This window comes from Xiphophorus hellerii, chromosome 22 (assembly GCF_003331165.1).
Source record: "Xiphophorus hellerii strain 12219 chromosome 22, Xiphophorus_hellerii-4.1, whole genome shotgun sequence".
In the NCBI taxonomy this organism is placed as follows: domain Eukaryota; kingdom Metazoa; phylum Chordata; class Actinopteri; order Cyprinodontiformes; family Poeciliidae; genus Xiphophorus; species Xiphophorus hellerii.
In genome coordinates, this window is record NC_045693.1 from 3,953,910 (window position 1) to 3,968,568 (window position 14,659).

Sequence of the window (14,659 nt, forward strand, 5' to 3'; positions counted from 1 at the left end):
GTGACTTTACAGAAATCACGTAAAATTATAAACACTAATAACATCAAACAAAATTGTAAAAGGAGAACATTCAAATGCATAGCATGTTAGAAATTTTTTAAAATTAAAAAAGTTATAAAGCATACATTAACAGTTGTTCTGAAAAGGTATGTAGCAGATTGATTGTAGATTGCAAGACTGTTGAGAAACATAAATAATGACAATGTTTATGGTTATTATTTTATATTCTTTATATATATATGTTATTCCTCTTTTTATTATATTTGTTTAATGCAATTTGCTGATATTTCTTATTGTTTTGTGTTGAAGATATTTCTTTGTAATGTTCCAAAATGTTTGCCACTCTCAATATGGCGTAAGCGTTGATGGATTATTTCTACGCATGTTACGCACGGTCATGAACACGGGACGTGGCGGCTGTGACAAGCCCCACCTGCGGCCCGTCCGGGTACTCAAATCAAACCAACTAGAAAGTGACGCAAATTTCCCGCCCTCGTTTCTGCCAGAATCCTGTGTGACGGGGAAAGTCAACAAAGTAGAGGATTGTCACAGGTTTTCCTCGCGTGTATTTTTATCACTCCTGCCTCCCGTGACAGTTGAGCCATGCCTTCCACTCATGACTGGATTAACGACCCTCTGGGTGTGGTGGAGGGGATGTTCGGTAAGACTCCGGGCGGAACTTCTCTCTCTGTGAGGCGCGTGGAAGCTGCTAGCTAGCCGCGGCTAGCCTGGTCCACACCACGCCAACAGATCACATCACACGTTGCTGCGCTTTTATCTCCATTAAGTCTCTAATTTAAACACCGACTCACTGCGAGCTTCTACCAGAACCACACCAGAACCACTCCTCATTCTGGACCGCAGGAAATGCCGCCGAACCGTTTAAATGCTCGCTTTGTTGTTGATACAAATCCTTTAAATTAAGGTGGAATACAACCCAAAGTCGAGTTAGTTCATAAATATGAACTATTTCAAGCATTTACTTGTATTTTTTAAAATAAAAACTCACAGCACACTTTTTTGTGAATTAGAATATCTCATACAACAATTTTAAAAAGACATTTAATAGATAAATTAATGTCTACTAGAAGGTAGGCATTAATTGTTGTCAATTTACTGAACATGTATAGATCTGAAACGACTATAATCGATTATTGAAATCAGCTAATTTAAGAATCAATTATTAACTTGAGTCTCAAATATAGGAAATTTGCTGAAAGAACAACAGCCAGAGCAGTAATTAAGCCAAACCTGTACAAAAATATATACAACATGCATCTTTTCTGTAAATATGTAATATTACAAATTCTGCTGGGACGATCAGATGCATTAAGTAATATATATACAATATATTTTTAGCTGCAGTCATCCCTGTTGCTCTACTTTTTCCTTTCACTAAACTTTCCATTAAAATCGTTGGATCTGTCACTATGTAGCTACTTTAGCACTGACCTTCTGTCTGTTACTGTTAGCAATCTTCACAAGATTTTTGTTTTAAATCAGTTTTTCTTGAACTTATGCAGGACTGAAACGACTAATCGTGATTAATAGATTATTGAAATAATCGGCAACTAATTTAGTAATTGATTGTTAGCTGAGTAAATGAACTATAAAAACATATTCAGACGAGTTCTTAAGCTGCACAAAAAACATATACATTTTGCATTTAAGATAAAAACCTTTGCCTATGAAAATATTTTTGACCCAAACTTCTCATGTGACACTTTTAGCTTCACATGGTTCAGATTTACTAAATGAATGCTGTGGTATTGTACTTTAGGCAATAAAATGTTTATTTTCGTATTTAAAAACAGAACTGAATTATTTATATGCAACTTTAAGACATTTTTCATGTAAGTGTTTAAATAATATTTGCAGAATGTGCCAATATTTTCTTTTTCAGATTAATCGATTGTCAGAATAACAATATAGATTGTTTTCTAAAATTACCATTAGCTGCAGGCTTAATCTAATGTAATAATCTAATATCCTGAGTTTTATATATTAACTTTTTAAAGATATTCTAATTTACTGAGATGATAATTTGTTGCAGAAATACCAGCTGGATGTTACTGGATGATTCTAAGAGTAAATTTGTGTGTTTTGGTTTCACAGCTGCTTCCCAGAGCGGTCAGAGTTCAGGATGGGAGGCGACGGCGGTGGAGTTTTTCAAAGAGCAGCTGAAGGAGAAAGAAGCCCAGACTCTGGTAATCCTGCTTCATTAAGCTCATTAAGGCTGGACAAAAAAATTACCATGACTAGAAATGTTGATTTGTTGTTGTCTTGATCAATTTCAATTAATGATGTCAAATAAAAAAAACAAAAGTGACAGTGTTATTGGAAATTACATTTTTTACTATTTTCTCCACTATTCGTTCCACAAGAGCATCAATAAATATCACTAAATTTGGAAACATAATTAAATGCAGTTACTGCGTTTAACTATGCACAAATTTTCCCAAATATTTTTGGTTGAGATTCTTGTGCGAATATTTTAGTGCATTTGAAATAAGACAAAATTAACTTACAAGTAATTTTTCAGCAGGAAATAGAAGCCTGTTTTTATCAATCAAATCAATCAAATTTTATTTGTATAGCACATTTCAGCAGCAAGGCATTTCAAAGTTTTAGTAAATAATTCATTAATATTTATGAAAAAGTGCTAGTTAAACTGGTAGATTATTTCAGTCATAAAATGGGAAAAATAATCTGCCAGTGGAACTAGAACTTGGTTGCTAGGTAACGGGTTGGGCTTGGCTGGCGTTGCTAGGTAACGGCTCAGGGCCAGTTGATTGGGAAATAATCTGCCAGGGAAACTAGTGCTGCTTCTTCATTATTAAGGAATAATTGACTTAAAACAATCTCCTATATCTTGCTGAAAAGTTACTGGTAAGTTGGTTTTGTCTTATTTCAAGTGAACTGAGATATTAATATGAGAAACTTGACAAAAATACTTTTTTGCAGTGTTTGTCTAGTTTACTGATATAAAACACACTTTAAGAAAGTGAAGACTGTTTCAAATGTTTTTCAAGAGCAACATTTGTGTCGCTATGAATGCTGTGCCATGCAACTAGAGCCATAGTTACCTAAAAAAATAAGTAAATAGTTTATCAGACACGTTACAACGTGACGTCACGCACTAACAAAGCCACTCGCATGTCGATCACTACCTTCTGTTTGAGCTGTCAAGTTGTCGCTCTAAATGTTGATGTACGCCTGATGTATTAAATAAAAAGCTTTACTGCTAATTGTCAACACTACGACAATTACAAAACAAAGTCCAATGACAAAGTCATTTTACAAGTAAGTGAAAAGTTTGAATAAAAAGAAAGATAGCGATGGACAGGGGTAAGTAAGTCAGTTATGCTAGCTTGACTTTGACAACGTTAACATGTAGATGCGCGGTGGAATTAATTGTGTTTTGGTTTATTTCAAATATTCAACACTACTTTATTTAATGCAAAGGGAAATTAAATGAAGTTAAACAACGGCAACTCTCTGACAGATCATCAGTAGCGCTCGTGTTTAATTGGCTAATTAACCACTGCTGTGTTCAGGCATCACTTATTAATAATCGCAAAATAAACATCAAGCTTGAAAACATAAAACTGTAACTGTGGGAAATGTTCTGTTCACCGTGTGGGAAATGTTTGCTTGATTTTTTTTTTTTTTACAAATTTTTGGTGTTGAATCCTGATACATGTAGTGGAGCTGTTGTCAGTCAGTTGCTATGGCAACGTGTCTGTGTGTAGCCAGCCGACACAGAGCGAGTAAAAAGTAAGAATACGAGCGGTTTGGAGTTGTTCTCCAATGGTTTCTCTGAGTTATTTCTCCTTGGCTGCGGCGCGCTGCACTAAATTAACACCTACAGGTTTCATTTTATTAACAGGATTTTTCTACCGCAGCAAGTAAAGGAATCGTCTTTCTGCCCTCAGTCAATAACTTGCAGTATGCCTTTAGTACCACAAACTATCATGATGAATTTCTGAGTTTGGATCGCTGACCCCTGGAAAGCGTACGAGTCTCCAGCCGTTTTCTCACCTTTCCCTGGATTCAGGTCCCGTCTCTGAACGACGTTCCTCTGCACTACCTGAAGCCCGACAGCCTGGTGAAGTTCCGCTGTTTGGTCCAGGACATGTTCGACCCGGAGTTCTTCATGGGAGTCTACGAGACCGTCGACCCGGCCACCCAGGCCAGAGTGAGCGCTTCCTTGTTCCCTCCCCTGCAGACATTTACATAGCCTGCAGCTTCGTTTGCATTTTATCACGTTTTGGCTGCTCTCCTCTCATTTCACTGCCTGACGCTCCCCAGACGCTGCGCTGCGGCAAATACAAAGACGTGACAGAGTCTGGGGTAAGGCCTCGTCTCTTCGGGCTCCGAGTCGGTTCCTGAACGCCTCGTTGCAGCTGCTTTTATCTGCAGGTGGATGTAAACTCCAGAAACACAGTGACTGCAGAGAGACAGACGTTCTACTGTGTTCCCATCCCTGGAGAGAATCAGTGGGCCAAGGACATATCCTGACGCACAAACGGGATAAATTAACCTTTTTCTGTTACAGTTTACTTTAACATCAATTAGGTCTTTTCAAGGTTTGGAAAGTTCTTGATATTCAAGCTGCATAGTTTTATAATAAACTGCAACCTAAAGTAAAGATTTAAGTTATTAATCTAAAGTTAATTAATCTAAAGTAGATTGATCTTATTGATTGACTAACAATTTTTAAGCGGCCATTTAAAAAAAGCATATATATATATACAGTATATATATATATAAAATCACCAGGTATTATTGATAACAGTAATAAATGCTATGTTATAATAATTAATTGAAACAGTTTTTTTTAGTTCATTCGTATCGTTTTTATCTCCAAAGTGTTTTGAATTTTACTGTGGAAAAAGCGTACAAACCTTTCTCTTCGTTTCAGCGTTTTAAATCCCGTGTGTCTGAAATTATTCCTTAATGCTGGCGCACGGCTACGTGGAGACGACGAGTAACCAGGGCAGGGTGGTTCCCTCCACGTCGTACGTTCCCAGCAGACAGAAGCGCAGCTACGAGGAGGACGAGGAAATGGAGGTTCAGCCACAGAAACAGAAGGAAACGCATGCAGGTGCCCTCAAAGCGCCACAGTTAATGATTTACAAGGCAGGAAAAATGTGTTTAGAAAATCCTTAAAATAAATCCAAACTTTACTGCAAGAATATAAACGGAAAATGCAAAATTTGGACAAATCCAGCTTTTAATTTATCCTTCAACGACAAAATTCCACATTAAGAAATAATTGTCGACACTCCTAACAATATTATTCATTATTTTTAAACTATTGGCTCCTTTTTTTGCTTTAAGTTTCTTTATATATATTTCTAACAAAACTATAAACATATATATTGAATAAAAATATAAATAATTTGTATTTACTAAACATACATATGTAATAAATATATATTAAATAGCAGCAGGGATGTCTGACGGCGTTTTAAAGTCATTGTAGCTAAAATATATTCTGAAAACTAAATTTTTCTGGAGAAAAACTTACAAATTAATCTCAGGAAGTTTGACATAAATCTCAGAATTTTTCTACAAAAAAAGGAAATTTTTGATTTTGATAAGTTTAAGGTTTGCTAGGAAATGTTTGAAATTAATCTCAGGAATTTTGAGATACATTTTAGAAATTTTCTAGAAAAAAATCTGAAATTTTTATAATTTCAGATTGTAAGAGTTTTTTTTATATATAAAAGATTTATTAAAGAATTTTTTAAAAGAAAATAATTCCATGTTGTTTTTTTTTTTTAAAGAAAACTGACAAAATTCTGACATTACTAAAAATGTTCTGGGTTTTTTGGCAAAAAATTTGCTTCTTTTTTTTGTCTACATCCCTAAAATGACTTCATAAAACTCAGAAATCTGACTTTTTTTCTCCGAAAATTAAAGTCTGAATTCTTTTTTTCAGCGGCCCTTATATTTTTCCGTATTTTTTGGGTTTTTTTTAACCTCAAGAATAAATCTGCTCTAAAATACTGAAATAGTTTTGTTTTAAAGTGTTTTTACACGTCTCCACCAGAGGGGGCAGCAGCTGTATCGTATTTCCTCTGTTTCTGACGCAGCTTCCCCGAGCGCGGCCGACCCGCACGGTAACGGCGACTGTAAGCGTCAGGAGACGGAGGCTCCCTCCGGCCAGGCGGCGTCCGCCTCCCACCTGGACCTGAACTTCCCGTTGCTGGGCGAGAAAGGCCCGTCCTGCTTGGTGAAGGTGGGTTCCGATCGCAGGCCGTGGCTTTTCCAGGAGCAGGTTCTGACAGGTGTGTCCTGCCCAGGTGTACGAGGACTGGGACCGCTTCAAACTGAACGACACGCTGCAGGTGTACGGCATCCTGTCGGTCAGCCCCGCGCTCAGCGCTCTGGCCGATGAGAAGTGAGTCACGTTTACCTGCTTCCTGCGTCCGGTCTGCCAAACATTCTCTGAGAAAAACTTTCTGGAAAAAATTTCAGCTTTAGAAACTCAGAAAATTTAAAAGTCAAACATTTTTAACATTTGAAACTTTGAGTTTAGTTTGCAAATTCAAAAATGTTTGACTTTTGAAACGCAGAACATTTCCATGTAATCCAACATTTCACAGTTTTTTTGGCCACAAATTCCAAATTTTTTTCTCTAGAAAATTCTTGAGTTTTTTGGCAGTGATTTCCTTCTTGTTTGTGCCTCTACTGGCTTTGGTTCTGACCTGCTTTGGTTCTGTTCTGCAGGGATTCGTTTCTGGACCCGGCGGTCGGCATGGAGTCGGCGGCGGAGCAGCGGGTCCACAGCCCGCCGGCCTCCCTCGTCCCGCGCCTCCACCTGCTCCACGCCGAGCGGCTGGAACACAACAACCCGCTGCTCCCTGGCGCCGCCCTGCAGGAGAACGGCGCCTGTAAGAAATCAGTGACGGCTCAGAGCGTTGTTTGGACTAGGCCAAAAAATTATTGTCCTTTGAGGATCAGTGAATTTCTGGACTTTCCAAACCTCCTTCCATTCTCTAAATAATAAAAAAAAATTCTTCCACTGGACCTTCAACTTAAGTTTTTCCTTCCGCTAAACCTTCCAGTTGTTTTTCTCCACTAGTCCTTCCAAACTTTCTTACGTCATCTAAAACAATCAAAATAGTTTCTGCCACTGTACCTTCAAAATAAACATTTTTATTGTTTTTTTTTTCTTCCACTAAACTTTCCAGTCGTCTTCCTGTCCTGTATTTATCCAGTTATCGGTGTTTCTTTGTGTTCAGATATCCCTGATTTATCCCGATCTTTTTGATTTTTTCTCCTGTTAGTTTAAAGTTAGTTTTTTCCTCGTTTCCATGGAGATCAAGTCATTTTTCTGCGGCAAAGCCTTGAAGCCAGGCCTTCTTTTCGTCGCCATGGAAACTCCCTTCGCTCTCTCTCTGCAGTTTTGTCGTCGGCTCTCGGGGAGATGGCCGCCGTCCGGGCCGAGTTGCTGTCGTACTTCACCCACGTCCTGCTGGGCGACTCTCTGGCTGCCGAGTTCCTGCTGCTGCACCTCCTCTCCAGCGTGTAGGTCCGGTTCGGGTCAGAACCGAAACCGGCCGCGTCCGAAGCTAAGCTAGCGTCTCCGTGCTGTCGCAGGTACTCCAGGCGAGACGTTCTGCCGCTGGGAAAGTTCACCCTGAACCTGAGCGGTTGCCCCGCCGCCGGCTACACCCAGCGCCTCTACCAGATCATCCAGCAGCTCGTCCCGTCGGTGAGTTCAGGAACGCAGGAAATCAGAGCGTTGTTTTCTAAAAACTCACTGCAATACAATGCTAACCCTCAGAGGTATCATTCAGGAACGCCTCGCTGGTTCACAAACCTCTCACTTCTACTTGAGCAACTTTTTTTTGTCAGTTTTTTCTTCCACTTAATTTTCCATTAAAATGCCTGGATTCAGCTTCTTTAGCAATGGCTAACCCTCGTTTTTAAGGATGTTGATGGACAGCTGTAAGGTCAGTGACCATCTGAAAGGTGATGGAAAACATGGAGAGTTTCTGTATTATAAAGATTTTGTTTTCTTCCTTCCACTAAACTCTCAAAACACTTCATTCTCAAAACTTTCCATTCAATCTTTGGAACGTTATAATTTTTTCCTCCACTAAACTTTCCAGACTGTTTTTCTTCTACTAAGCCTTCAAATCTTCTTTCAGTCCTCTATACCTTCCATATCAAAATGCTTTTTATTCAAATCTTTTTTCAATACTCTGAACCTTCAAAGTTTTTATTTCCTTAATCTTCCAAAGTCTTCTAACTTTTTTCTTCCACTAAATTTTCCAAACATTTTTATTCCATTAAACCTTTAAAACTTTATTCAGTCTTCTGAACATTCCATTTATTCTTCCTGTAAGCCTTTCAAATGTTTTTATTTTTTCCTTCCACTAAACCTTCCAAATGTTTTGTTCCTGTAAACCAGGGATCCTCAAAGCCGAATTTGTATTTTTAAGCCTTTTAAATCAAACTGTATATAAATGAAAACATATTGATCTGAATCAGTAGAACTTCTGCTGTATTTTCTTTTTATGTTTTCCTGTTTTTTGTTGTTTTTCCTGTTATTTTTCGTAGTTTTTCCTGTATTTCATTGATTTTCCTGTTTTTTGTTATTTTCCAGTCGTTCTACCTGTCAATGAGCCTCCAGAACATGAACCAGATGCGGCTCGTTCCCAGGAAGGACTATGTGGCGAACCGGCTGGTGAGCGGTGCGCTGCAGCTGGCCAGCAGCACCTCCCTGTTCCTGGACGAAACCCAGCTGGAGCAGGGGCAGCTGGACGCCACCGGTGAGGCGCCACTAGAGGGCGACGGCGAGCCGCCGCCTGGTCGCCCCTGACTGTGTGTTTGTGCCGCAGGTGTGCGTAACGTGACGGCCCTGGGGAACCTGATCACCTGGCAGAAGGTGGATTATGACTTTAACTTCCACCAGATGGAATTCCCCTGCAATATTAACGTGCTGGTCGCGTCGGAGGGACGTTCGCTGCTGCCGGTGAGGACAACAGGCCCAAACCCGCCCCCGCGCCTTTAGGAACCCCCCGTCAGTCCCCTCAGCACGGGTTGGGTTTCCTGCTGTCGTCATGGCGACGATGCTTCGGGCCGAGGAATGTGGCGCGTGCTATTCCTGAACGCAGCTCCAGTGCGTTGCCATGGCGGCAGCTGTTAGCCGCAGGAAACGGTCCTGGAGGAGGCCGAGCGGCGCCGTGTACACAACTCCTGGCTAGCAGGGGTCAGAGGTCAGCATGGGCTGCTGATGGCAGAACTGGGGAGTTTATGAGAAAATAAAACACAGCAGAGATCCCAGGAGTGTTGGGGACGACAAAAATAAAATAAAAATAGACATGATAAAAGAATAGAAATGTAATTTTTAAGATGCTCATATCAGGAGAATAAAGTTGTAATATTTTAAGAAAAAAGTCGTAATATTATTAAAATAAAATTATATTTTGAGAATAAATTAATATTACAAGAATAAAGTCGTAATAGAATGAGAATAAAATCATATTTTAGAAAGAGTACGAGACTAAAGTAATAAAATTACATAATAGAAACACCGTAAAACGTCCTCATGGCTGCAGGTGTTAGAAAGATGAAACCTGAATCCACCTCCTCTGATTACTACAGTCTTTTTTTTTTTAAATGTTTTCCATCTTTTTTACTGACTGGGTGTAATTATTTCCTCCTCTTTGCCTCTGCAGTCCGACTGCCACATACACCTGCAGCCTCAGGTGGCCCCGCCCCACATGGAGGAATACCTCAGCAGCATCCACGTCCATCCGCAGGCCTCATCGCAGCTCAACAAGTTCAGAGTCTTCCTGAGCCTCGCTCGGCTGCTCGACTACAGCATCTCAGACGAAGTGACAAAGGTCTTTCAACTCCACACTTTTAAAACAAAATGTTAACTTGACCATTTTAAGTTAAGTCAAAATACTTTGACTTGCCATTTTTAAAGTACTTGACAAAATATCAAGTATTTTCAAACTGAGATTTTTCAAGTCGAAAATTTTGAATTTTCTTCCACTTTTGAAATTTTAATTTTCCACTTTTGAAATTCACAAATTTTCAAGTTTCTTCTAGATAATTTCCTACATAGAATAAAAAATTTTACTTCTTTGTTTTTCGAAAATGTTCGACTTTTATATGTCCAAAAAGTTTGGAGACCACAGACCTAAAGTCTTTCAGTTTGGCTCGGATGTGAACCGGTCAGCCATGTTGTTTTTGTTTTGTCTCCCCAGGCCGTTGAAGATGACTTCGTGGACATGAGGAAGGACGACCCACAGAGCATATCTGCCGACGACCTGCACAGGATGCTGGTTGTTGCTAGGTGAGCGGTCCGAACCGGACCCGGTTTGGTTTCTAACCCCTCATTAGCCGCGTTTCTATTACAGATGTGCCCACATTTTTCTATATTCTGCTGAAGTATAGCAGGGAAACACAATTTCACAATTGCGGCGTATGAAATGAAAATAAAATCTCACAAGAATAAGCTAGTTCACGCGATAACTCGTTAAAAATCATGGCGGTGATGAATGTAAACACTTACATGAGATGTATCCATAACTCCGCCATCAGAGACGTTAGTTGCATATTATTCAGGCGTTGGAGCGACAAACTCAAGATACAAGCTGCCAACTTTGACAAGCTAGAAGAGCAAACGTTGTTTTAACGTCCGCCATGACAGAGTTGGCTGCGTTCTTCAGCGCGTGACGTCACGTAGGCGGCGTTTTAGATTAATTGTTGTCGGCCATTTTACGTAAGCGCTATGCATAAAACGGGTTGGAAACACAAGACAACTTTTATAAACTCTGGTGGAGCCAGTTGCTCGTTGTCCTAAAACAAAAACACCCCGCCATCCTCCTACTACTTCCTGTCTCAGTCTTCTTCGCTGTTTTTATTGTAACGGCCAGCTCTTGATCACGTGACTCGTATGAGGCGGGAAAAAAAGTGTTTCGACACGGTTGGTAAATCGCCTCATCCTAGCTTATAAACGTGTTATTTTTCTTAAAAGCGGTTTTATTTTAGTAAATTCAGTTTTACGGCTAATGGAAACCGGTTCTGTGTTTTGCAGGCTGCTGTCGCTGAGTTTGGGTCAGACGTCGCTGTCCAGAGACAGCTGGCTCCGAGCCAAACACATCGAGACGCTGCGACGGAGCCGTATGGAGCAACATAAGAGCGTCAACGGCAACGAGCCCTGATCACAGCTGCTTCCCTTTTTGTTTTGATATGTTTGTAATAAAGACGTTTTTCAGGTGCCCTTCAAGTTAAGATGTTTTTGTATACTAAGCTGCAAATAAAATTTAGAGATGTGTTCTTGTTTTGCAATAAAAATGTCAGATTTTATGCTAAAACTAATTTTGTTATAAATTGAGGCTATTTTTGAAGTAATTTCTTCTGTTTTTTACGACATATTAGGGTCATTATAGATGGAAAAACAAAGTAAATCTCCCCCCTAAAATAACTGAATTTTTTTTATATAAAGAAAAACAATTTGCTGGAAGAAATTCAGAATTTTCAAATTAATTTTAGAAATTTTCCAGAAAAAGATTAAAACAAGAACATTTGAGCTCCATCCTAGAAATTTGAGAAACCTTGAAAATTTCTGCATTTTCAAGTAAAAATGTGACTTTTGAAACTCAAAATTTTACGTTTTCTTAAACTGACACTAATCTAAAAAATTCTGTTACTTTTCTAGCAAATATTTAACTTCAAATCAGAAACTTCCAAGTTATTTTCCAGAGAATTCCTGTTTTTTTTTGTGAAAATGTTTTATAAAAATGTTTCCATCTCCATTGGCACTGATATGACAGAATTGTTGCAGAGCAAAATTAAACTCTATAATCTAAACTTTATTAAAATGGCTGTTTTCAATCTTCAAATTGCCAACATGTATGACTGTCTAAAAAAACATCACTGTCTCTTGCATAATATTACCACAGCTTGATAAATTGATGGGGTTTTTTATTAGGTCCGACTCAAACATTAAATTTAAATTAACTCAGAAATTATAAATGTGTAGAACTTTCTGAATTAAATTTCTGAAATTATTTCATTGATGCTTTAAGATTCAACTTATTGAAAATTAGTAGCACGCCCATAGATAAGAATAAATAGGATACTTTAATATACAATACAATTTCAGTACACTGGAAAACAATGACAACAGTCAGTTGGTAGAGGAACAATATGACTACAGACTAGGAGGATGTGCTTAATCGGTGCAAATAAAATACTAGAACATGTTTAATTGCACATTGAAGTCATAATGTTGGGTCCTAATTGGAAGAAAAAAAGCACTTGGTGTGAAAAAAAGATAAATCTCACTCAGCAGATATCTGAAGAAAAAAAACGTTTGCATATTAAAAACAAAACAGCGACACTCTTGTTCATGAGGAATGTTGAGTTTTTCCTGTTCACCGCATCCAAAGCTTGAGAACTGCTCCAGTGTTTACAACGAAGATGTTTAAACCTCAGCGTGAAAACGTTGCACTGCAGGAAATCTCCCTGAAGCATTGGCAGCATCACCTACTGTCAGCAAATCTACGGAGGCCCAACACTGCCACAATTCAACAAATAAGTTCTCAAATATTCACACATGATAGCGTAAACAAAACATAATTTTAGTATTTAATCTTATAAGTATATCATATGCATACTTGTAATATCAAATACACATTTGAATAAACTAAATTATTTCAGTAATTATAAAATTTTTTCTTGGAACAACAGTCCATAATGACTCAAAAATAATTTCACAAAGCAACTCAGGACTTTAAAATAATTAGATACCATAAACACTGCATACATTTTAACAATTAATTGAAATTCCATTAATTTATTTTGTTTTCCTTCCACTGAACTTTCTGTCCGTTTGTAGTTGACTATCTTCTTGAAAATTAGATATTTATAAAAATACAAGTTAATTTTTTTTTAAATTTATCATAATTTTATTGAAATTATCTCAAGTATAAATGTTTAATGTTTATTTTTCTCCTTCCGCTGAACTTTACGGACGTTGGAACAGCCAGTTTCTTGGAAATGTCAAACTTTTTTTTGCAAGTTTTATGTGTTTAATGTTTCCTTTAGATTGTCATAATTTCATTTAAATTATCACATGTATAAATATTTAATGACTTTGTATTGAATTATGGCAATTCAAAGCAGGCAGTCTTTTTTTAACGGTTTAAACAAGATAAATATACAAGTCTACCCAATTTCAACTGCTGGTGAGGAAAATGGAGTGAATACGACCTTTGACCTTTTATCGCACACAACATGATAGAGTAGAGCCTCGTAAGATCCTTATATTTAACAGCAACAATAAAAACGAATGAATTTAAAAAAGCAAAATGTCACTTCTTCAGGTTAAATGCATGTATTATAAGAAAAATACATGCAAAACAGGAAGTTTAATCCAAATACATCCAGGGATCTACGGCAGCAGCACATGGAGACAACCTACAGTTAGTGTCTATGTTTCCATAAACAGAAAAATAGATTAAATAGAGACGGTAACCCTGAACATATTCCCAGCAGTGCTCTAAATGTAACACAAGAAGGAAATAAAAAAGGTAGATTCTGCATCGAATACCTGAAACACATAATTCTGCCTCTCGAGTTCCCAGTTAAGGCAAATTTCAGCGTGGGGGAGTGCATAAAGCGTCAGTGCTTAATGTGAATCTGCATATCTGCGTATTATATGCTACACTCCGGCACCGGTCGGACTGAATCCGAACCCAACCCTCATAAACGAGCCGAACCTCTGATGGCGAATGCAAAAAGAAAAGCGGTTGGGTCAAACACGACTCACTGTACATATGAACAACCAGGATACTCTCACTAGTTCCTACTGTCTAAGTGACTCGACAACACTTATGTTAGCTAATAACTACATACAGCGTGTCGTCTGGCTAGCTTGGTACATTTATACACACCAGGGTAGCACGCCGAACTTTACTATCCTTTGGGATCAACAGATTTGGTTAATTTCTACAAGAAGCTCAGGTCCAGCTTAGCGGTGATCTGCATATATGGGATGAAACGAAGCACATGATTAAATAAGAGCAGGTCAGCTAATGCTCGCCAGATGTTACAGCTAAAGTTACACGCAAGCAGAGTTGGGATGTCATGATCTTCAAGTTTCAGAAAGTAAAAGTTGTACAAGAAAAAAAAAAACATGTAGCAGAACTTGATCAGCAGAGTGGATTACTTCGAAAGCTGAAGTATTTTTACGGAGCAGAAAGTGGGTTTGTTTACTACAACGGAGCTTTAAGGCCAGACTAAGAATTTGTGTTACTTTTTTAAAATTACGAGAATAAAATCATAAACAAAAAGGTAGTAATAAAAGTCGTAATCACGCAAAAAAATGCTATATTATGAAAATATACAAAAAAAGTTGCAATTTTACCAGAATAAAGGCGTACTAAGACATGCACAGAGTCGTAATCATACAACACAAAGGTTGTAATACTATGAAAATAAAGCCGCAATCATGCCAGAATAAAGTAACATTGGGAGAGTACAGAATAAAACAAAAATAATGTAATTCAAGAATAGTTGTAATAATATGAGAATAGTCGTAAAGAGAATAAAATTGTAATAATGGAACAACAGCCACAGTCATACAACAAAAAAGACGTAACACTAAAATAAAGTCCTAATA

General features: G+C 38.1%; 1 protein-coding gene across 1 annotated transcript; it reads left to right on the top strand.

Annotated features, from left to right (window-relative positions):
* Positions 1-473: 473 nt before the first annotated feature.
* Positions 474-11,333, top strand: mcmbp (minichromosome maintenance complex binding protein). The gene is made up of 16 exons (XM_032553589.1): positions 474-661; positions 2,116-2,207; positions 4,058-4,198; positions 4,312-4,353; positions 4,423-4,512; positions 4,972-5,107; positions 6,102-6,247; positions 6,312-6,409; positions 6,739-6,902; positions 7,416-7,539; positions 7,612-7,726; positions 8,624-8,789; positions 8,859-8,992; positions 9,699-9,866; positions 10,236-10,324; positions 11,069-11,333. Exons 1-16 carry the CDS (start codon positions 604-606, stop codon positions 11,193-11,195), a joined length of 1,890 nt encoding a protein of 629 aa, XP_032409480.1. The 5' UTR covers positions 474-603; the 3' UTR covers positions 11,196-11,333.
* Positions 11,334-14,659: the final 3,326 nt, after the last annotated feature.